Here is a 23,154-nt window from a genome sequence, read left to right on the forward strand (position 1 = left end):
AATATACAGTGAATATCTTAGTGAGTATCTTAACACACAGATTAAATAAAAGCCTATTTAGGCTAAGAAGTACAATAAAGTAAGGGTACTTACTGTAAAATATAAATAATTAATAGCTAATTACAATATATTTTATTTACTTTTAACTACAACCCCTATTCCACAAAAAAAGCTGTGATGCTTCGTAAAACATAAATAAAAACAGATGAAATGATTTGCAAATCCTTTTGGATTTGTACTCAATTGAATACAATACAAGGTATTTAATGTTCAAACTGACTCACTTCGGAAAACTGTTGTTGATTAAAAGAAAAAAAAGTTTGTTGATGTATATTCAAATGCAAGGTAAATCTCTTCCATGCAAAATTAATGCCATTTATCACCAACATCAAGGAACACCATCAACTTTCCTGGGCCTGAGCTTATCTGAGATGGACTGACGCAACGTAGAAAAGTGTGATGTGGTCTGATAAGGCCACATTTCAAATTGTTTTTGGAAATCATGGACGTTGTGTCCTCAGGCTGAAGAGGAAGTTCAAAAGCAAGCATCTGTGACGGTATGCAGGCATGTTAGTGAGCAGGGCGCAGCTAACTGTTGCATCTGCTAGGGCGCCTTTGGCGCTGAAAGGTACATACAGATTTTGGAGCAACATGTGCTGCCAACGAGATGCGTTTTTCAGACACGTCTGAGTGAGTTTCTATTTATCTGTTCCAAAATGTACAGATGAACATTTCTTTAAAATAATTTTGACTGAGTCAAAGCGGTCACTACACTCATTTCTGAGGTCATGATTTGTGTTACTCTGAATAAATTTAAACAACAAAAGAAACTGTGAAAAAAATTTGTTTTCTGTGAAGAAACCAGACAGCAGCCTACGATTTCAACAGACAAAAGCAACTCAATTATTCTACACTTTACAGTGTGGCAGCAATTTGGCAGCTGACACAAAGCCAACATCAAAAATCACTCCAGGCTGTGCAGAAGTATACAGACATAGAGCTCTGATAAAGACACAGCCAGGGGTGATGTCTGATATACACTTTTATAAATACTGTGTTTTGTTTCATCGGAAGAAAGAAACCCCATCTCAACATTCAAAAAAAGTAGTAAACTAGTATCTACTGAACATAAATGAAAGATTTGATCAAGTGTTGGTGGAAGAATATATTTTTATTCAGATCTTACATAATTCCACATTTTATTTTTAATGAACTAATGAAACATTTAAGGTAGGCAACACAAAGTGTTTTCCTTTCAAGTATCAAACATAACAAAACACCTGAATTCTGCACATCTGTACAAGGACCCCTTTGAACATTCAACTAATCTACAGTATATACAGTGAAACAAAATGTCTCTGCAGAAAAAGTTCCTTGAATAAAGTTCGACTACTCCTGCTCTGTATGGGGTTAATCTGCAGAATTTAGTGATGCAATTTTACAAAATGAAAATTTAAGACCTTTTTTGTCAAATAAAAGCAAAAATGTGTTTCATATTAGAACGGATGATTAAAAGTTAGCACAAAATTACACAAGAGAGACATTTTAAAAGTTAATGTGTTTGAACATGCAACTGTACATGATGGCAAGAATTCAGGTTTTCTTCCTGAGACCAATGTTGTGGTCTTAACAGAACAGATACGGGAAAAACACAAAAACAAATCAAAAACTAGTTTGCAATTGTACAATATTTACATGTTCACAGGTAGTTAATAACCAAATTAGGCAATCTGAGGCTTAAAACATAATGAATAACTTGGAAAACATTCCCCCCTCTGAGTCAAACAAGCATTTTGGTTATTAATGAAAACAACTCAATACTTATTATTTGAACTATTGGGCATTTGAAAAGGCATTTCAGTCAAGTGAAGCTTCTGTACATGTTCAAAGTGCTTGTAAAAGTGAAAATGAATTCGTCAGTATAGTAATTTTAGCTTCACTTCATTACAACTGACAGCAAAAACAAGAAAAACAAATTACTATTTTAGTTATAAATTAACCTTTACAAACATAACTTAACACAGAAAAATAAAAAATAAAAAAGGGTCAAGCCCACTGGTTTCTCCTCTCATTCCACCTCTCAATGGCTTTCATCCTCTTCCACATCTGTAAAAATGTCACTTAGGAAGTATTGAGACACACTGGTGGGCTCCTCCTCTATAAAGCTGCTGTCCAGACACTCACTTTCCTGGGAAGAAGAAGAAGAGAAACAAGAACAGTTAGAAGAAGAAGAACAAAATATGAGGTGGTAGAGGCCGTTATATCGCTTCAGACTCCTTTGTCAAAAACAGTGATTTTATTTTGCAGAACATGGGAGTTGCTGGTCTGCCGCTGCCTCGAAATGCAGCAAGTACCTTTTGAATACAAACCAAAGTGTTAAAACAGGAGTGTCAGACAATAACACAAGCAAACTCGCTGAGCAAGGAAGTGTTATCAAATCCCATGTTAATGCTAAAAGGCAAATACAGGTTTTGGAGCAACATATGCTGCCATCCACCTTTTTCTTAAGTCATATATCTAGCAATGGGAAAGAATTTCACTTTCACAACAATTAGCTCCTTAAGTTCCCACTTACTGAGTGTTACTTGTCTCAATTTTTTTGGAAAATGTTACTGGCATCATATTAATCATTTGTATTTGCACTGTATTCAATTCAATATAAGGCCAAAAAGTTTTTATTCTGTTTTTATTTACGTTTTACAGAATGTCTAGACTTTTTTGGAATTGGGGTTGTATTTCAAGCTAAATTTCCAGAGGCTTTAAAAAGACTCCCAATCCATCTGAGCAGCACTCGTACCCTCCTCACCTCATGATCCGGGTCTGAGCACAGTCGACTTTGCTCAGACATCTGTTCAATGTCCGTCTCTTCTTGTGTTGGCGACGTGATAGAAGGTGTTGAGCGTGTTTCCTCTGATGGCTGTGTCGGATTAGGCGTGGGTGCGACATCATCTGATGGTCGGGCAGATTGCTTTCCTCCTGCACGTCGAGTTTTGACTTTAGGGCCCTTGGAAGCTGCTTTGCCAGGTGGAGAAACACTTGACGGAGCAGTGTTTGTCTCTTGTGTTGGTGGTGTTGAGTAGGTTTCCTCTGGCAGCTGTGTTGGACTGGGTGTGGGAGCAACATCATCTGATGTTGACGCTACAGATGCTCGGGTAGATCGTGTTCCTGCTGCGCGTGCAGTTTTGCCCTTAGGACGCTTGGATGCTGCTTTGGCAGGAGGCGAATCACTTGAAGATGCAGTGTTTATCTCTTGTGTTGGTGATGTGATAAGGGATGTTAAATGGGTTTCCTCTGCTGGCTGCGCTGGATTAGGTGTGGGAGCGACATCATATGATGTTGAAGCTACAGGTGGTCGAGCAGATCGTTTTCCAGCTGTGCGTGGAGTTTTGACCTTAGGGCCCTTGGATGCTGCTTTGCCAGGCTGAGAATCACCTGAAGTAGCAGTGTTCATCTCAGAAAGCAAAGAAGCAGAGCCTTTGGGTTTTCTGTCAAGTATTGGTAAATAAAAATGAATTAATGTTAAATTACAATTGATGGACATTAACAAGAAAACTATTCAGACTTAAACAAAAGATTTTTTTTACCCTTTTTCCTCTACTTCAGTAAAAATGTCACTTAAGAAGTACTGAGACACGTTGGTCGGCTCCTCCTCACAGTCACTTTGCTGGGAAGCTGAAAGCTACAACAAAGAAGAATAAAGGATGAGCTGTAATCCACTCTGTGTGGGTGTGTGTAAATATCCACTTTATTATAGTTAGCTCCCAACCCAGTTGTGCAGCACTCATACCCTCCTCACCTCAGCAATATACGGAGACGTGCCAGGAGTTGGGTCTGAGCATACTTGGCTGTGCTCAGAAGTCTGTTCGATGTCCATCTCTCCTTGTGTTGGTAAAGTGGCAGAGGATGTTAAGTTGGTTTCCTTTGATGGCTGTGTCGGATTAGGTGTGGGAGCGACATTACCTGCTGCTCGGGTAGATCGTTTTCCTCCTGCACACTGGGTTTTGCCCTTGGGGCCCTTGGATGCTGCTTTGGCAAATGGAGAATCGCTTGGAGGTGCGGTGTTTGTCTCTTGTGTTGGTGATGTGGTAAGGGATGTTAAGTGGGTTTCCTCTGCTGGCTGTGCTAAGTTAGGTGTGACAGCGACATCATATGATGTTGAGGCCACAGGTGCTCGGACAGATCGTTTTCCTGCTGTGCCTCGCGTTTTGATCTTGGGGTCCTTGGAAGCTGCTTTGGCAGGTGAAGAATCACTTGAAGGGGCAGTGTTATTTGTCTCAGAAAGCAAAGAAACAGAGCCTTGGGGTTTTCTGTCAAATACAAAAAAATGACAATGTACTGAAATGTAAAAAAAGTAAATTAATGTGTAATTATAATAGTTAGATATCAACATGAAAACGGTAAATTATTCAGATTTCAACAAGAGATTTTTATTTACCCTTTTTCCTCTACTTCTGTAAAAATGTCACTTAATAAGTACTGAGACACGCTGGTCGGCTCCTCCTCACAGTCACTTTGCTGAGAAGCTGAAAGCTACAACAAAGAAGAACAAAGGATGAGCTATAATCCACTCATTGTGGGGGTGTGAATATCCACTGAATTAAGATAGCTCCACCTCCAACTGTGCAGCACTTGTACCCTCCTCACCTCAGCAATACATGAAGAAGCGCTAGGACTTTCGTCTGAGCCTAGTCGGCTGTGCTCGGAAGTCTGTTCGATGTCCATCTCTGCTTGTGTTGAAGATGTGGTTGAGGGAGTTGAGTGGGTTTCTTTTGGCTGCTGCGTCAGACGGGGTGTTGAGGCTACAAATGCTTGGGAAGGTTGTTTTCCAACTGCCTGTGGAGTTTTGACCTGAGGGACCTTGGAAGCTGCTTTGCCAGGTGGAGAATCATTTGAAGGAGCAGTGCTGTTTGTATCAGAATCGAAGGAGGGGACACTTTCAGATTTTCTGTAAAGAATTAGTAAATGAATTAACATTTAATTATAAGTGATAAATATCAGTATGAAAATTAATTCAGATTTCATTTCTTAAGATTTTTATTACTGTTTTTCCTCCACTTCAGTAAAAATGTCACTAAAGAAGTACTGAGACACGTCGGTGGGCTCCTCCTCTATACAGCAGCTGTCCAGGCCGTCACCTTGCTGAGAAGCTGAAACCTACAACCAAAAATGAACAAAAAAAAGAAAACCAAAGGATGTATGGGTTTTAAGGTTGTCAAAAGTATCAACACTTACTTGATACCACATCTTTAAAGTGATACAATATCCATTCATTATAGTATTGCAAGTACAGAAGCTATAGAAAAAATTATGTATGTGCATATTCAGTACCCTCAATCAAATTCCAATTTTTGCCATGCTAGAGGTATTGAGTATTGCTTTTTTATACAACCCGACTGCCTGCAACATATTCCAAAGACGTTGAGACAGGGACAACTGAGGACAATAACTGTTTAAGTTTTGAAAGTAAAATTCTTTCTCATTCTCGCTCGATACAGAACTTCAGATGCACAACAGTCCGAGGTCTCCGTTGTATTTTGCAATTCAGGATGCGCCTATTTTCAATGGGAGACAGTTCTGGACTGCAGGCAGGTCAGTCTAGTATCAGAACTCTTGTACTATGAAGTCATGTTGTTGCAACACATGTAGAATGTGGACTGGCAGTGTATTATCAAAATCAGCAGGGACACCCTGAAAGAGATGTCATCTAGATGGCAGCATATGTTGCACCAAAACCTACATATATCTTTCAGCATTAATAGGGCCTTCACAGGTGTGCTAGTTAGGCATGCCATGGGCACTGACACACCCACATACATCACAGACAGTGACTTTTGAAGTTAACACTGGTCACAATCTGGATGTTCCTTCTCCTCTTTAGCACGGAGGACAGGATGTCCATGACTTCTGAGAGCAATCTGAAAAGTGTACTTGTCAGGCTACAGCACATGTTTCTTTTTTCCCGTCAGTCCATCTCAGATGATCTCGGGCCCAAAGAAGTCAGCAATGTTTCTGGATGTTGTTGATATATGCCTTTCGCTTTACCAGTCTTTTATTGCCCATGTCCAGACTTTTTTGGAATGTGTTGCAAGCATCAAATCCAGAATGACTGAGCAAAAAAACAAAACAAAAAGCAAAGAAAAACAAGTTCATACATTTGATCATTAAATATCTTGTCTTTGTTCGGAATATAGGTCAAAAATTATTATTTACATTATTTATTATTTAGATTTAACACAGCATCCCAACTTTTTTGGAATCAGGTTGTACAAGTATTAATTAAGGTTTAAAATTCTGGTATTGTGACAGGTTTAGTGGCTTTGCACTGAATTAAGATGATTCCCCATCCACCTGTGTGGCACTTGTACCCTCCTCACCTCAGCAGTATACGAAGAAATGCTAGGAGTTGGGTCTGAGCATAGCCGGCTGTGCTCAGAGGTCTGTTCGATGTCCACCTCTGCTTGTGTTGTTGATGTACCAGGTGGTGTAGAATAGGTGGACGTTGAGGCTACAGGTGCCTGAGTAGATTGTTCTCCAGCTGTGTGAGGAGTTTTGACCGTAGGGCCCTTGGAAGCTGCTTTATCAAGTGCAGAATCGCTTGAATGGGCAGTGCCTTTTGTCTCAGAAAGGAAGGAAGGGAAGTCTTTGGGGTTTCTGTCAGGTATTGGTAAATAAAAATGAATTAACATTTATTTATAATTGATAGATATCAACATGAATACTGGGGAATATATTTAGATTTCAACAAAAGATTTTTTTTTTTTCCTCACCTTTTACAAACACCAGTCCTAGTCTTTTTAGTTTGTACTCCTGAACTGGTATTCTCAGGTTCCTTCACACCCATCAGAGTCTCTTCAGTGTCTACATGATCACCACTTCCTTTCTGTGACTCAGTGATGACCTGATCAGAGGCATCTGGCTGCACAGAAGGCCCTGGAAGCTCTGAGTCCCCTGTGGACTCCGCTTCCTTGGCAGCGAGGATCTTGCCAGCTTGTTTCCTCTTTTGTGTTTCAGGCTTTACCTGCAGTTTGGCTGCTTCAAAGACAAATTGGGACATGATGAAAAAGATGTCTTCAATTTGCTGAAAGTGCATGCGATTGGTAAACGTATTGATGAATTGCATACCTGTTCTTTCACGGCCCACTAGTCTCCGCTTTGTAGGTGGTTCAGTCTCATCATCATTCTCTGTTAATACGGATGGCTGGACTGTAGTATTCTCTGTTCACACAAACAATCAGCGTTTAACATTTTAAATATGACATCAATCATTAGTTTGAATAAATGACAGAATAATACAATCACTCTACCATGTGGGTCCACTGGATTCTCCATGATCAAACCCTAATGTGGGTGAGAAAAATAAAATCTGTGACACGTATAGACATTTTATCTCATTACAGCTGCAAATGCTTCCTTAAAACTTCACTTACTGTATGTGCAGCTGTGTCCGACCCAGTATCTTTGACACTGATGACGCCTGTCTCGAGTGGCACATCTCCCCCTGCTGCCAAACCCTCTCCAGGAACACTGCTGAGGGGTGAAAGAAAAGTTGTAGAATCAGACACCAAACAAAATCCACGCCTGCATGACAAGCTGATAAAAGGCAGGCACTAACCTCTGTTGCTGTATTGATGCATCTGGTACAGGAAGATAAGGGAGGGGCTCAGACGCACTGTCCACCGTCTCCCCTGATGGACAGACTGGGATTGCGGTCAAAGAGAGGATAAAATATGGTTCTTCTGGATCTGAAGACACCTGCTCCGGCGGCACTGAGGGGAAGAGAAGTATTAGCCTCAAATAACTTGTGCTGCGTACAATTCAGTGGAAAATCCACGAATGTGAGTGGAAGGTGATCTCTGATTGACTTACTGTCTGTAAACACTGTGAGACTTGGATGATTTTGGGTTTCTCCTGTACTGGGTGTTGATGCATCCTGGGATGTTGAGGAGAATCAGAGACACATTTGAGGATTAATCTTTTAATGTGGTAAGAGGTTGTTGACCAAGATAACACCACAGTCACAACATGTAGTGCTCATTTGTTACAGCTGATTCACTACCTGGATTTTTTTATATACATATATATATATATATATATATATATACTGAAATTTCTATTTTTCCTAATTAGTAAAGCTCATTTACAATTTTTTTACATACCTACTTGCAACAGCATAAGTACCCCCTGGGGAATCACTGCTATATACAATACAAACTTGGTGGGGTGGTGACACATGGTAAAACAATATTGATCTGTGTCATTAGCTTGCTGTTACATATCTGTTCAAAGCCAATATAAGCAAGACTGACACTGATTTCTACACAAAAATAAACTGCAATCACACAAGCAAATGATATACGTGCTTCCTGAAAGTACTGAATAATATCTTACCAGAGTAGAATTGTCAGGTACTTGTGTCACACGGCCCACAGAGAATCCAGCAACATCTGGAGAGGAGCCATGTTGGCTCAGTTGTTCAATAACCTCAACACCTCCCTCTATTGGATCTGGAATGTCAGGTTCAGGCACAGGTTTATGTGAAACTAAAGAATCCACAACTTCTGAGTGAATATCACAATCTGTGGAGAAAGAAGAACCATTAATTATCAACCAAGGTTCTGCAGGGCCATAGATAGCAGTAATACTGAATATCTGCTCAGCATTCTTTGAGGTAAAGGATCTGTCATTTCAAAAAGGTGTCAAACCTGCTTCAGCTTGTTTTGTATTCTGGACTTGCTGGGGTTGAGGAGGTCGGCTGCTGCGCCCCAGGTTGGGTTTGGGCTTAACAAGACGGCCTCTTCGAGAAGGAGGAGCTTTTCTTGAGGAATTGGAGGAGTCTCTTGACTCTGACTCAGTATCTTTGGTGCTTTAAGTAAAAAACAGACTTTGTTACAAGACAAAACTAATAATTCCTTTAAAAAAACTAGACTGTAAATAAGACATGACTACAATATTTGCATTGTTTTAAATCTTTTTGAGGACAGAATGTGGAAAAAAATGATTGACCTCTTACCTTTGGACAGTGATTTGACTAGTTTCAGAGGAGTGTGGGACGGCATCTTGACTTTGTGCCTCAAAATCATCTTCTGAATGTGGCTGCTGAGTGATTTCCTTCAGATCTGGAGTGGACTGCACATTAGTAGGGAGTACAGATTTAATTTCTGACTCCACTGAAGCATCCTCTGAAGACTGGACATCTGAAATTGCAGTTAGATCATCTGTTGGTTGGGTATTTGTCTCCGTAGCTCTAATGGACATATCCTGTTTGAAGTCCCATTGTAAAGAAGGTCCAGCCTCCACCAGATCCATTGTGGATTCCCCTTCAACTATGGGTTTTTCATAGCTCTTACTTACAAGAACTGAGTCTGTTGACACAGGCTGACACTCAGAATTCAAAGATGTTTCTACAACGATACCAACAGAGGACGCACCCTTATCATTTCTGTCATCTAGTGATTTCTCTGACTCTGCAGGTCCTAACTTTGTTGAGCTGAGAAGTTCTGTGCAGTGAGTTGAGGTCAAGTGTTTACTGTCTTTTTCAGTGAGTTTCAGTTCTGGTTGTGCATCATTATTGTCCACAGCCTGTTGTTCTGACGTTACATTTGAAGAGGTGTCCATATGGCGCTCTTCTGAGGGTTCACTGAGATCATTTGCCTGCAGTTTTGTCTGTGTAGTTCTAGTGGATGCTCCTAAATTGGGTTTGACCTTGGGCAAGCGTCGCCTTCGAGATACATTTTGTTCAGAGCCCTCTGAGCTTGAGTCTAGTGCACTTCCAACATCTGTCTTTTGGCCCTCAGTTGAAGATAATTCCTGTGTTGGTTTGTGAGTAGAGCTGAATTCCAATGATGGTACTGAAACTGAAACAGTGCTAGCACTTTTAATTTGGCTTGGTTCTCCAGGTGGGGTGCTACTGCAAATTGGCAAGTTGGCTTCTACTTCTATTATTGTGCTGTCAGTGGATTCAAGTCTCGAAGCTGGGCTGGAGGTTTTCTCCAAAAGCTGCACGTGTGTGACGGGGTCTTTTTTGGTCTGAGGTTTGGACCGTGCAGTTCTTGATGTCTGTGCTATGTTAGGTTTTGGTTTGACTCTCTGGAATCGGCTCTTCCTGGTCTGGCTAGCAGATGCATCTTCACTCTCTTCTTTCTGAGTAACAGGTAAGTCTTCTGCATGTGAAACACACAGAGCAGGATAGTTGCTGCCCTCTTGGACGGGTGCTGAGTCTATGATTGACCCTTGTCCAAGCTGCGATTCTGGTACTGCTGAATCAGACTCAGATGTTGGTCTTGTGTTCTGGTTTTCTGAGGCGCTCTGACCTGATGTTGCTGGGCCTGATTCAACCTGACCAACATCTGTCTTCTCCTCCTCAGTTGTAGAGAGTTCCTCTGTGGGTGTAGTAGAGACTAAATCCAATGAGGGTGTTAAATCTGAAGAAGGACCAGTGCTTTGACTTGGTTTTTCCAGAGAGGTGGCGTAAGTTGGTTCTGCTTCAACCTCTATTGTTTTTTCATGTAATTTGGTGACTGGAGTTGGGTTGGAGTCTTTCTCTACAATGTCTTTTGTGGTTTGAGGTTTGGGCCGCACAGTTCTTGATGTCTGTGGTAAGTTTGGTTTGGGTTTGACTCTCTGGAATCGACTCTTCCTTGTCTGGCTAATGGATGCATCTTCACTCTCTTTGTTCTGACTGGCAGACAAATGTTCTACAGGTGTAACACATGGAACACAATGGTCACTGCTCTGTTGAACTGGAGCTGTATCTAGGTCTTCCTGTTGTTCAACTTGTGATTCTGGGACTGCTGAGTCAGATGTCAGTGGTTTATTACAGCTACTCTCAGTAGTTCCAACATGAGACATCAATTTTTCTTCTGTGGACTCTGATGTTGGCCTTGTGTCTATGGTAGCCTGTTCCCTACTGGGTTCAAACTGGGCTTCAGAGAAATTCTGGCTTTCTGAGGAAGTCTGATCTGATGTTGCTGCACCTGATTCTACATGACCAACAATTCCAACATCCATCTGTTTCTCCTCAGTTGTAGACAGTTCCTCTGTGGGTGTAAGAGTAGAGCCTAAATTCAATGATAGTGTAAAATCTGAGGCAGAACCAGTGCTTTGACTTGGTTTTTCGGAAGAGGTGATACAAGTTGGTTCTGCTTCAACCTCTACTATTGTTTTTTCATGGAAACTGGAGATGGGAGCTTGGCTGGGGTCTTTCTCTATGGTGTCTTTTGTAGTTTCAGATTTGGACCGCACAGTTCTTGACGTCTGTGCTAAGTTGGGTTTGGGTTTGACTTTTTGGAATCGACTCCTCCTGGTCTGCTGGTTAGTAGATGCATCTTCACTCTTTTCTTTTTGAATGGCAGGTACACCTTCTACAGGTGCAACACCTGGAGCAGGATTGTCACTCCTCTGTTGGATCGGAGCTGAATCTATGGTTGACCCTTGTCCACCTTGTGATTCTAGGATGGCCGACTCAGACGTCAGCAGATTACTAGAACTACTCTCAGCTGCCCCATCATGAGACACGAGTTTTATTTCCAAGGACTCAGATGTTGCCGTTGTGTCTCTGATGGCCTGTTCCATACTGGGTTCAACCTGGACTTCAGAGAAGTTCTGGTTTTCAGTGGCACTCTGATCTGATGTTGCTGCAACCAATTCTTCCTGACCAGCAACTCCAAAATCTGTCTTTTCCTCCTCAGTTATAGCCAGTTCCTCTGTGGGTGTAAAAGTAGAGCCTAAGTCCAATGATGGCATCAAATCTGCCACAGGACCAGAGCTTGTACTTGGTTTTTCCAGAGAGGTGGTGCAAATGGGTTTTGTGTCCAGGTCTACTTGTGTTTTTTCATGAAATTTGGGGTTTGGAGTTGGGGTGGACTCTTTCTCTACCTTGTCTTTTGTAGCTTGAGATTTGGAACGCACAGACCTCGATGTCTGTGCTAGTTTGGGTTTGGGTTTGACTTTCTGGAATCGACTTGTCCTGGTCTGGCAAGTAGATGCGTCCTCACTATCATCTTTCTGACTGGCAGGTAAATCTTCCACAGGTGTAACACATGGAGCAGGCTGGCTGCTGCTCTCTTTGGCAGGTGAGTCGATGTTTGACCCTTGCAATTCTGTGACTGCTGTGTCAGATGTCACCAGATTATCACTACTCTTACTTGTCTCAAAATGAGACATGAGTAGTTTATCTGCATTCTCTACGGTGGCCTGTTCCAAAGTGGGTTCAAATTTGGCGTCAGAACTCTGGTTTTCTAATGCACTCCGCTCTGATGTTGAATGTGATTTTCCTTGACCAGCAGACATCTCATGACTGCCACATGGCTCTTCTGTAAGCTGGTCTTCAGTAGAAGATACTTCATCCTTTGATGATTTTTGACTACAGTCTGCTATCTTAGGAGTTTCTTCCACAACTGTCTCAGTGGCTTGAGGAGGGTCGGGAGCAACTGTAGGGCTCTCTTCAACTGTCCTCACTGTCGATGTCTCTGCTTGGGATTTTGACTGAGCAGTTCTCGAGGCTTGGCCCAAGTTAGGTTTTGGTTTCACCTTAGATAAGCGTCCTCTCCTGGTTTGTGGAGAATCTGTCTTTGACCTCTTTGGACTTGGCTGCAATTGAGGGGTAGGTTCGATATCAGAACAGGTCCTTTGATCACTAGTTTCAATAATAGGCATGTCACCACTGTCTGTTGTGCTGTTTTGTTGCTCCACAGTGACAGCAGTTTCTGATGTTTCTGTAACTCCTTGGCCAGAACTTGAAGACATAAGAGGAATGACACTGTTGTCCTCTTGCGCAGAAGGCTGCAATGTAATCTCTAGTTCAAGCTGCTGACTGGATTCATCCACGCTGACTGACACTGTCCCTGCAATTAAACATAATGGCACATTTTCAATTTACTGTAATTTAATCTAAAATGAATAAAATTAAATTCCAATATCAAGAATCACGTGGCATCTCTAACCTGTTGTGTGATCTTGTATGGCTGTTTGATTCTGTACTGATTGAGAGAGGTGGGCAAGGTTGCCGATGGTCAACAGCGTTTGAGCAGCCTCATTGTAGCTCTCATCCTCAGATACTAAAGCAAAGAGACACAAAAGAATTAGTACTTTGAGACGATCTGAAAAAATCTATATATAAATATATGTATATGTACACATGTTTTGCATTTGGGATACCCCTTCAACATACCTTCTGGGTGCTCCGCAGAGAGGAAGTCTATAACATCCTACAGGGGGAACAAAGTCACATCAAAAACTTCCCATATAAGCCAGACCAGTTGTGAAAGGATGTGATGTATATGGAAGACATTTTACAGTAGCCCCAGTTACACTTCTTGATCATTTTCTGTCCAAGTCTTTGTAAATTGAATACAGCTGGACACAAAAAATATTCCTATAAGTTCAATGAGCTCCGCAAAATATGAAATACCAAGACTGCATTAATTGTTGCTGGAAATGATACTAAGTCATGATTTACCAATTAGATTAGATCTCAGAATTATTATATTAAAATGAGGAATGTAACTGGGGATAATGATTTTATTTCAGTGGTATTATGGTTTAGGGATAGGACACTTACAACCAGCAAGTCCAACTGATGTTCACAGGGTTCAGCTGTGCCTGTCTCATTTTGTGCCAGCTCACAAGAGGCATCAGGGCACAGAGCATCTTGGGAGATGCCCAACACATCAGGCATATTGGCCAAGATATCAAGCTATGTGTGGGATGGGGGGGAAGTCAGAATGGAGGGTTTGAATTATGGAATGTAAAACCATGCACAACAAAACCTAATGCAAACAAACAAAATGCTTGTTATAAGAATTATGTAAAAAATAAAATGAAGGGATGGCATGTATCTGGGCAAAGAATTATGGGAAATCTGATACCTCCTCCATAGTCTCTTCCACGTCTGCAATCACAGGCTGTGGGGAGCGCAGGCTGGCAGGCACAAAGGCAGGGGCAATGCCGTCCTTACTGGAGCTACATCCAGGGTGCTGCTCCTCCTCCACATCTTCATCCTCCCATTGCTTTTCATTCTCATCATCACTGTATTCTGACTGAGAAGCCCTGAGGGTGACCAGTTTGGGCTTTTTGGACTCTTGGGTTGATTGGGTCTTTGATGATCTTCCCCTCTTGGCTGTGCCCTTGGGTTTAGTCTTCGCAGCAGAGGCAGTGGAACCCGCTGGTGAGGCAGGAATGGTTTCAGATGCAGAGGACGGTGCATCGTCTTTGGCAGGGTAATTCAAGGGCTTGGTGGGTTTGGGCACTCTCCCATACCTACAAAACACAATCATGCACTGATGAGCCACTCCTTTATCATTATAAAGTGTTTTTTGTGAGTGTTACGTGCAGCAGCCTGCTCTCTCTCCCTCCTCCCTCGGCCTGCTGCGCACCTGAGTGCAATCGGCACTCAGGTAGGGAGAGGAGGAGGGGATAAGAAGGACAGGGCGTGGAGAGACACAGGCACATGGCACGGCACATGGCACAGACAGGTAGGAAGGAGGTTTTTCCCCTTCCTCCTTGTTTTTTCCTCCCCAAGCAGGTTTTTCCCCCATGCATGCTAAGGTGCTGTTGTTTTCTTTTGTTGTGTTAGTTTGGGCTGGAGATTACCGGCAGTTCCATTATTCGTCTTTTGTTTATTTCAGATATAGTTTCTATTTTTAGGTAGTTTAGGGGGAGACGCTGGGATCGACAGCCCACTGCGTGGTTCCCAGCGTCTTCCCTCTTTTGTTCTTTTTGGCCGGGGTCTCCAGCCCTCCTTTGTTTCCTTTTTGGTTTGTGTTTTTTTGTTGATCACTTTGGGTAACAAATAAAGCTTGTGGATTCAATTGTTACATTTTGGTGTGGTGTCCTTCTTCATATGTTACAGCCTCCTACCCCTATTGAGCCGTGTGTTTCCTTGTTTGTATGGGGGCCGTAACAGTGAGCATTGGCAATGAGAATGTTTCTGGACATAATGTTAAATTCAGAATCTTGAAAACATGAAAAACTGTACCTAGTAGGTCTGGGAGGTTGAACGGTGGTATCCTCTTCTTCAGACGAAATGTCATCATTGGCCGACTTCATCTTATTGGCTTGCCTTGTAGGTGATGCGTCTTTATCTCCCTAAAATGTTAGAACTTCCAGTAAGGCAAAGTAACAATGTATAGAAAGATCTAGAAGTCCTCAAAGGGAAGTGAGAAAAAAGAAGTCTATTCTCAATTGTTTACTAGCCTCCGTTTATGATTTAAGAACAGGTGAAAAAAGGTTTTGCCAGGATCATTTCTCTAAATTGCTTTATCTTTACCAACAAAATGTTTTGGCAGGTGAGTGTTTACTCTTGTAATACTCATTTTGGCCACAAATTGCTCAGGCCCACATGTACCTCTTGTTCTAAATAGGACTCAAAGCATTCTTGTTTTCCTCCAAGTGAATTTTAATTTCTCCATGCATTCTAAATACAGGGCACATATATTGTCTGTTAGACAGTTATGTACCTTCACCCTTTTTCATCTACCAAAACTTTTTTTCACCTGTTTTCACAGATGAAAAAAATAACTAAAACCCCTTTCACAAATGCACTGCAACTCTACAATTGTCAAGACACGACCCAGAGAAGCTCTGTGTGAATGCAAATGTCCACATCAGTTGGCCCAGACTTAACCCTGCCAGCTCCCTTGTGGTGTTCATGTTGCACAGTGTGCAGCTGTTTTATCTCCTACCTGCTTGCCTGTATATCCCTTTCCACCCTTTCACTGATTGTGTAATTTTCATATAGATTGATATCAGTCTGCATGAGTCAAACAATTTTTGCAGCCATGCTTTAATGCCTTTCTTCGACATTTGTGATGAAAAACATATTACAGCCAGAAAAGTAAGTGTGCATCCTGCCCATCCCAGCACACTCCAAAGAATCAGCTAATCTCTGCTTCCATCACGTTTAATTAATTTTGAGACTTCATTTTTATTGATATAAAGACAAAACAGTCATCATTATAGATGAGTCTTCCTTGTCCTGCATGCTCTACAGGCATACCGCTTGACTTAACCATACAGAGTATTTCCAATATGTGTGAACAGAGAACACGTCTGACACAATCTCACAATCTCCTAATGTGTGCTCCATGTGAGAAAGGGCACGTTTGTATGTCTTCACTTAATTTTTAAGACATAGTTTGGAATGCATGTGTGAAAATGGCTTAAGAAAAATGATGCAGACATAACTTTTTATTCACCTTTCAAACTTTTTTTCCCCATTTGTTCCATGGATGAAAAAAAAAAATCAAAGAACTTAGAAAGATTATCCAGGCAATACCTTTTTTCACCTGTCGTCATAAGTACAGAGAGAGAACAATTTAGATCACACTTAGAAATGGATCACCATAATGTCTCTTTCCCACATGTCTCCCAGGGCTGCTTAAAGATCTGATAATACTCTGAAAGTGAAATAATAACCTGCTCTTTAGATGCTTCATCACTCACACTCTCATCTTCTTTATCTGATGCGGTATCTTTTGTCTTCGTGGAGGCTGATGGAAGCTTTTTACCCCACTTCCGGCCCAAAGGCAGTTGTGGTTTTGGTGCTCGACCTCGTGAGAGTTTAGCTGGCTTGATTGCAGTGTTCTTGGCTGCATTCACATTCTCAGTCTGTTCAGGCCTGAATATTAGGAAAAAAAACAAATATTTGAATGCCAACTGAAGGTGCATAACAAATACTTCTATCTATCAACATTGTTAAAGTTTCATTACATGTCAGAATTTGTACGGTCCTCAGGAAGAGCAGCCTCAGCGTCTTCGGGTATGTAAACCTCGTCTGAGTGTATAAAAGCAAAACAAAATTAAACTACAAGCAACAAAATACAATCTCTACACATTAATGGATAAACTGGGATAGTTTTGAGGATTTTTTTCTGAAATATCAAAATGCTTCAGTACCTTGTTTATTGCTTTTTTTACCCGCTTTGTTTTTCTTGTTATTTGGTTCCTCATTCGATGCGTCCTCTTTAGTCTTTCTTTTGCGTTTCTTCTTAGGCTTAGAAGCAGGGGTTCCTCCCTCATTACCGAGATCCTCATTCTCTTTCTCTCCCTCCTCCTCCTCCTCCAAGTCAGGCATGTCATTCTCCTCTTCCTCATCTTCCTCCTCCACATCACTCAGCTTCTTTGCAGCTTTTTTGCCTGTAGAGGGAAGCAGAACACACAACAACTGAGACAAATCCAGGGAGAAGAGCAGTTATATCTGCACCCCAGAATAGTATTTAAGTTAATAATACACAAACCACTCACTGTTAAACAGGATAAAATGCATGTGAGAGACCGTTACCTTTTGCCTTTCTCTTCTGCTTCCTGGTTGAATTCTTTTCAGTGACTGACTTGAGTTTCTTCCTGGTTTTCTGAACTTCCAGAATCTTCTCTAGCAGCTTAGAAAAATACTCTATGTCCAGTTTGCGCCTTTCTCCTACAAAAAAATTGCCAATAAAATTTGCATCAGAATATATACAGAGATTAAACAGAGAACATTAATCAGTTCACATTATATTCAACCAGCTAAACATATTGTCCTACTTAGTACTTACTAAAAGCTTTGTCAATCCTCCAGGTGTTTTCTCGCTCTTCTTTTTTGAATTTGTTCTGAAACAAACATTTTATAATCTTTATAGTGAGGCAGTCTGTTGCTTCTCCATATCATGCTTTATAAAAATATGTATATTTGTATTCATCACTGACCTTTATCTCTGACCGAGCTCTGTGAGGAAACAGTTGACAAATCATGGAAAAATCTGTCCCCACCATGCTAATGGCCAAGAAGAACATGTCTGTCTCTGAAGGAAAACAGCAAACAATCATGATGAACAAGGTGGAAAACGTGTACTATAATGATATTCATATTCAGGTATCTATATCTATTATCCAAATCGGTTCAACCTTCACTGGACCAGGGTTTTGAATAGGTCCCCTTCCTGAAGCTTGAGTAAGTTGTAGTGGAGCCACGCTCAAAGATGGGGTCTCGTTCCTGAACCAGGTTCGGGCCCTTGGCTCGCTGGACTTCCACTGTCAAGCTAAGACACAGGTTGAGGGGATATGATTAAGGCAACACCTTTGATATCACAATAATGCAGCAGAGTTTATATTAGGAGAAAAAAATCACATCTCTGAAGGATGTTATAGATGCATCTGTAGACAATGTTAATCACTTTCTAAGAAGGTAATGCAATTCATAACCTATAGAAGTGCACTGACCTTTCTTCATCTATAATCAGTGTGCCATCCTCTGCTACTTTGACCTGAGGAACCATGAGTGCTTCTTCCTCCTCTTCTTCTTCTGCTACATCTTCCTCCTCTTCCTCCACCCTCGGGCTTGCAACTTTAGGGGCGACTTCAGGTTCCTGTGCTCTCTCTGGTGACCTGCATGAATTACATTGCATTAAGTTGGAATACAAGTGACCAGTATGCCTCATTAAAGAACAAATAATGAAATAAAGATAAATAAATCAGAAAATATTCACATTTAAGAAACTGGAATCAGAGAATTTTGCCTTTTTTATTTTAAAAAAATAATTATAAAATAGTTAGTGATTACTTAAATAATCGTTGCAGCTCTAGTCTTTTTACAGAAGGAATAGAGATAAACTTACTCTTCTCTTCCTGGAGAAGATGGGACCACAGTCTCATTTTCCGGAGCTGTATCTTCTAAACTAGATCTGTAAAAATTGTAAATCATAGTCACGTAAGACAAGGAACCACAAAAAAAACAACAGAAAACATCTCGTGAAGTAAAGATTAAGTGTGGCACAAGTTTGACAAAGTTGCAAAGGAGACACTTACGACATGGGGTTAGATGTTGGTAGGTAACGGATTAGGTCCCTCATGGTCATTTTGGCAGGATCTAAAGTAAATTCCTTTGTACGTGCCTTCGCTTTCTTGATTTTCTGCAACATCATAATGATGATGAAACTCATTTAATGTAATGAATCAAGATATATCTGACATGTTACTAAACTAAGAAAGCAAAGATGTTCTGATACAGTTTGTTCCTTCCTGAGACCACATCGGATACCTGAACGTTGAGTACTGAGTACTGATCCGATGCCATGTGTTAAAAAAAAATCTAAGAGTTCATCCATTTGCATAGAATCAGTTTTGTTGTACCCACAACCACAAAAGAGCGAAGTTCAATCGGGTTCACAATCACAAAAGAAAGACAACTCAAAAGGTCGTCTCTGAGGGAAAAAACAACACTTCAAAGACAAACACCATAGTTTACTGACCATTATATCACCTTTGATACCATAAATACTATCTTTTTAAAGAAGAATTTGAAAATGTAAATGACAATTGCCAGAGTATAAAACCAATGATCTATTGATCAACAGCACAGGCATCCAAAAAACAAACAAACAAAAAGCAATCTAATCAAATTGTTACCTTAAAATCAAAAGTCAAATTGAATCGTAGCATCGGAATAACGAAAAGGAATATTTCTACTGAATAAACTGAGCTCACCTTTTCTTTGTGCATCTCCTCTTTGAGCAGCTCTCTAAGCTTTCGGGCCTTTGCGAGCCTCTGTAGGTCTGATGGGTCATTCAGGAGTCTACTCAGAGAGTACGCTGCAGGTGACACTGAAGGCCCGCTCTTCAATGACACCAGAGTCTTTGCTTTCTCTGATATCTCGATAGCTTCTTTGTCTGGGAGAGAAGAAGGGACTTTATCTGGTATTTTGGAAGGAACTTCTTTAACTTGACTGCCTGACGTGCATTCTAATTGTTTGCCGCTGTCTGCTGGTGGATCAGTCTGTTCTAGTGGGTCCTCAACTAGAGGAACAGCTGAAGGTCCTGAACTGTCAGAAGGGATGAGGGTGGATTTAGGTTGCACTTTGGGCTGCTTGCTCTCTTCTGAAGGCCTCCGTCTTCTTGGGGACTGGAGTCCCTGAGGGGCTGCTGTCGTTGCAGTTTGGCTAGACGTTGATGGCTTGTCAAGGTCTGAGGCAGGGACTTCAACAGGGGCCACAGAGACTGCCTTGGCAGGGGACTTCGGCGTCCGAGCAAGGGCGGAAGGGCGACCTGGAGCCACTTTGGGTTTGATAGAAAACCGTTTCCTTCTCTGGACAGCTGCTGATGAGTTGATGCTTTCCCCATTTTGGTCATTACCATCCCTAAACATGAACAAGAATTGTTATTATCCATTAACAAAAGGGATGGTAAAATCATTTTTAAAGGTCATATAATACTTGTTACTCACCCCGAGGCTGTAGGGTTTTCCGATGGGGCCACAACAGACTTGTTATCTATTACAGTGGTAGCAGGGCTGCTCTCACCGACATTTTGGGGGGTTTCACTGGCCTCCTGGCTTGCTGAAGGGGCTTCTTGAGGTGTTGCTGCTGTTCTCCCTGCCGTACCGACATTGGGACGAATACTGAATCTTGACCGACGAAACATTTTGACCTGAAAACATGCATATAGTCAAGGCTTCATCAGTATTTCAACAGTAAAACCTGACTAACTGCTGAAAGTGAAGTATTACAAAAGAAAAGATTGTGAACTTGAGCCGCTGCGGCAAACAACCCTTTATCTTTGTTGTCAATACAGAACAGAAAAAAGTAAACTGATGTCCTTGGGCTGCACTAACTACTGTTTTCATTGGCGATTAATTGTTTGCATATTTTAACGATTAATCAATTAGTTGTTTGGTAACTAAAATATAAGAAATTTGTAAAAAATGTCAATCGGTGTTCCCCAAAGAATGAGATGACGTCCTCAAATGTCTGGTTTCATCCACAACCCAAAGATACTCAGCTTACTGTCATAGAGGAGTTAAGAAACCAGAAAATTGTGCTCAAAAGTGCTCAAACCAATGAATCAGTTATCGAAACAGTTGGTGATTGATGAACTGTTTAATCATTGCAGCTGTGCTGGCACTATACTTTGTACTGTACTGTAATTCAGCACAATTTTGACAAAGTTATACTTTATATATACTTGTATATTTTCATTCTATGGACTTTATACTTGTATTTCACTACATTAAGTTGACACTTCTACTCGTTACCTTTTATATAAGAAAACATATGGTATGCTTTACATGATTATAGCAGTAACGTTAATATGCTATCAATCTACCCAGCAGTCGCCTTGATAAAGTATCTCAAATTGGCTCCATATTGACAATTTACAACATTAAAATGCTCTTACATGTATTCATTACAGCTAAAGTGCGGGAAAGCAGTTCTCATTGCTGTTGCACTTGCAAGACCACAGTCTTTCAACTTACTGTTGTGCAAACCTCAGCTACTCGTATAAACTGACAGGACTAGTGACGTTGACAGCTGAAAAGCCGTTAAGTCTGTAACGTTAAAGAAAATTACACGGAAATAGCAACTAGAGATTCAATAAGCTAACATATCTAATTCAAATGAATGCAAGACATTGAAAGGCGCGTCAATAATGGACAAAACAAGCCGAAAAGTCCACATTGCTGGGCTCAAACTCGCATGTCAACACTTGTAGTACATGAGTATCCCGGACTTGCACCGTACTGTAGTAAATATAACGAACCTATGATAGCTACTTTTGTTATTTTATTACGTCTACACGTGTTATTATGCTGGTAACAACGTACCTGTTCAAATATATGTCGTTTTCTGGGAGAAATAAGCTTTCATTTATCGACGACGGTTGGGGCAAGTAGCGGACCCCATGCACACACTAATCCGCCATGTTTTTCATGACGCGTTATTTTCGACAGAGAAGTGGGTTGTGGGAAATGTAGTCAGATCGCTCAACGTCACAGATGAGGCAAGATCACACAGCTTAAAGGCAAGAGTGGCCTTTTCTCTCGAGGAATCTGAGCATCAGGCGTACATCGGATATGTTTAAGGCTTTGAAAATATTATCTGTGATGATATTTATTAAATTCTATTATCGCACTTTACCTTTATTTTACCAGAAGTCCCATAAACACAAAACAACTATTTGTCAACAGAGACCTGGCCGTGGTGGCATCCAGAATAATATTCATATTAAAATGAATGGAAAATAATTATTGAGATGTTAAACTAAATTTTAGTAAAAGTAACAATATACAAATCTAAAAAAAAAAAAAGAAAAAAAAGAAAAAACAACCTTTCATAATTTTAGAAAGCTACAGTTAGTGAAAAAGGTGTACATAAAATATTGCATTCTTGGATTAGTAATACTTAAATCAACATGCAAGCAAAATTTTAGATTTTATAAAATATATACATAATTTTATATATTATATTAGATAGTTTTACTGATAATCAGTCACATTTTATGAGCTGATCATATGTTTTGTATGAAAAATGTTGATTTTCAAAGTACATAGTAGAGTTAAGTCAGATATTAATGTAGTGGAGTAAAATGTACAATATTTCTCTCTTAAATGTAGTGGACTAGGAAAATAACCGAAATGGTAATAATCAAATGCAAATTCCTCAAAATTGTACATCGGTGCTTGGATAAATGTATTTAGTTACTTCCACAACTGGTGGTGCAAGTAATTTCCTGTGGTTTTTCCTTTCCTTTGCTGATGCATGCAATGCCTTGTCCTTTCATTTCCTTAAGAAAAAAAAAAAACATACTCATGCATGTTTTTGTGTGGGATTGTGTAATGACAAGTAGTGGAGTATAACTGAGTAAATTTTACTATACTGAGTACAGTTAGAAATTAAACTACCCAACTGTAAATCAAGTAATTAAAATTTGTTTGTTTACTCATATTTGTTGGGTTTTCCAGAATTTATATGTTAACTCAATGCTAAAGGAGAAATCTGTAATATATTTACTGTAATAGATGATAAAGTGACCATGTGTCATCAGAGGTTAAATTGAAATGCTTCTGACATATTGCACATTATTGCTTGCCCATTTCACGTTAATTGAATTTCAAAATAGTGCTGAATGTTTACCAAATGAGGAAGTGTCTGTTTATGAGTCATAAGAAATTATTAATAATCTTTTAGAAGCCATAGATATTTATGACCGTCATATTGAGCAGAATATTAATTAGTTCGACAGGCAGCAACTTGATATTTGGACTGCAGTGCACATGTGATTTTTACATTCTGCTCCTTTAGTCACTGTTATGCAATCTAATTGTATATTCACGTTTTTGGCATGTGTGCATATGAGGACCGGGATATTATTCTAGCACCCTCTATGGGCTGTTTACTAGACTGCAACT

General features: G+C 40.5%; 1 protein-coding gene across 1 annotated transcript; it reads right to left on the bottom strand.

The window, feature by feature from the left end:
• Positions 1–1,152: 1,152 nt before the first annotated feature.
• Positions 1,153–21,697, bottom strand: LOC146308511 (uncharacterized). The gene is made up of 35 exons (XM_084746646.1): positions 21,571–21,697; positions 20,194–20,396; positions 19,459–20,107; positions 18,781–18,884; positions 18,591–18,656; positions 18,196–18,360; positions 17,881–18,014; positions 17,683–17,777; positions 17,532–17,586; positions 17,279–17,413; positions 16,894–17,133; positions 16,708–16,771; positions 16,414–16,615; positions 14,975–15,084; positions 13,866–14,256; positions 13,559–13,693; positions 13,169–13,205; positions 12,942–13,055; positions 9,011–12,842; positions 8,703–8,863; positions 8,389–8,576; positions 7,867–7,930; positions 7,613–7,766; positions 7,428–7,527; positions 7,305–7,338; positions 7,123–7,215; positions 6,768–7,032; positions 6,375–6,684; positions 5,042–5,154; positions 4,645–4,945; positions 4,436–4,530; positions 3,797–4,307; positions 3,585–3,679; positions 2,817–3,485; positions 1,153–2,237 (listed from the first exon to the last, which is right to left on the bottom strand). Exons 2-35 carry the CDS (start codon positions 20,388–20,390, stop codon positions 2,081–2,083), a joined length of 10,035 nt encoding a protein of 3,344 aa, XP_084602772.1. The 5' UTR covers positions 20,391–20,396; positions 21,571–21,697; the 3' UTR covers positions 1,153–2,080.
• Between the last annotated feature and the right edge of the window lie 1,457 nt (positions 21,698–23,154).

The sequence above is a fragment of the Lutjanus erythropterus genome, chromosome 20 (assembly GCF_056507025.1).
Source record: "Lutjanus erythropterus isolate fLutEry1 chromosome 20, fLutEry1.hap2, whole genome shotgun sequence".
NCBI lineage: Eukaryota > Metazoa > Chordata > Actinopteri > Lutjaniformes > Lutjanidae > Lutjanus > Lutjanus erythropterus.

Excerpts from the sequence above, each read along its gene's own strand:
- LOC146308511 (XM_084746646.1), bottom strand. The coding sequence starts at position 20,390 with ATGTTTCGTCGGTCAAGATTCAGTATTCGTCCCAATGTCGGTACGGCA. Across the intron at positions 13,056-13,168 it reads CTCTGCGGAGCACCCAGAAG|TATCTGAGGATGAGAGCTAC; the intron begins GTATGTTGAAGG and ends TCTTTGCTTTAG. Across the intron at positions 7,528-7,612 it reads GCATCAATACAGCAACAGAG|CAGTGTTCCTGGAGAGGGTT; the intron begins GTTAGTGCCTGC and ends TTCACCCCTCAG.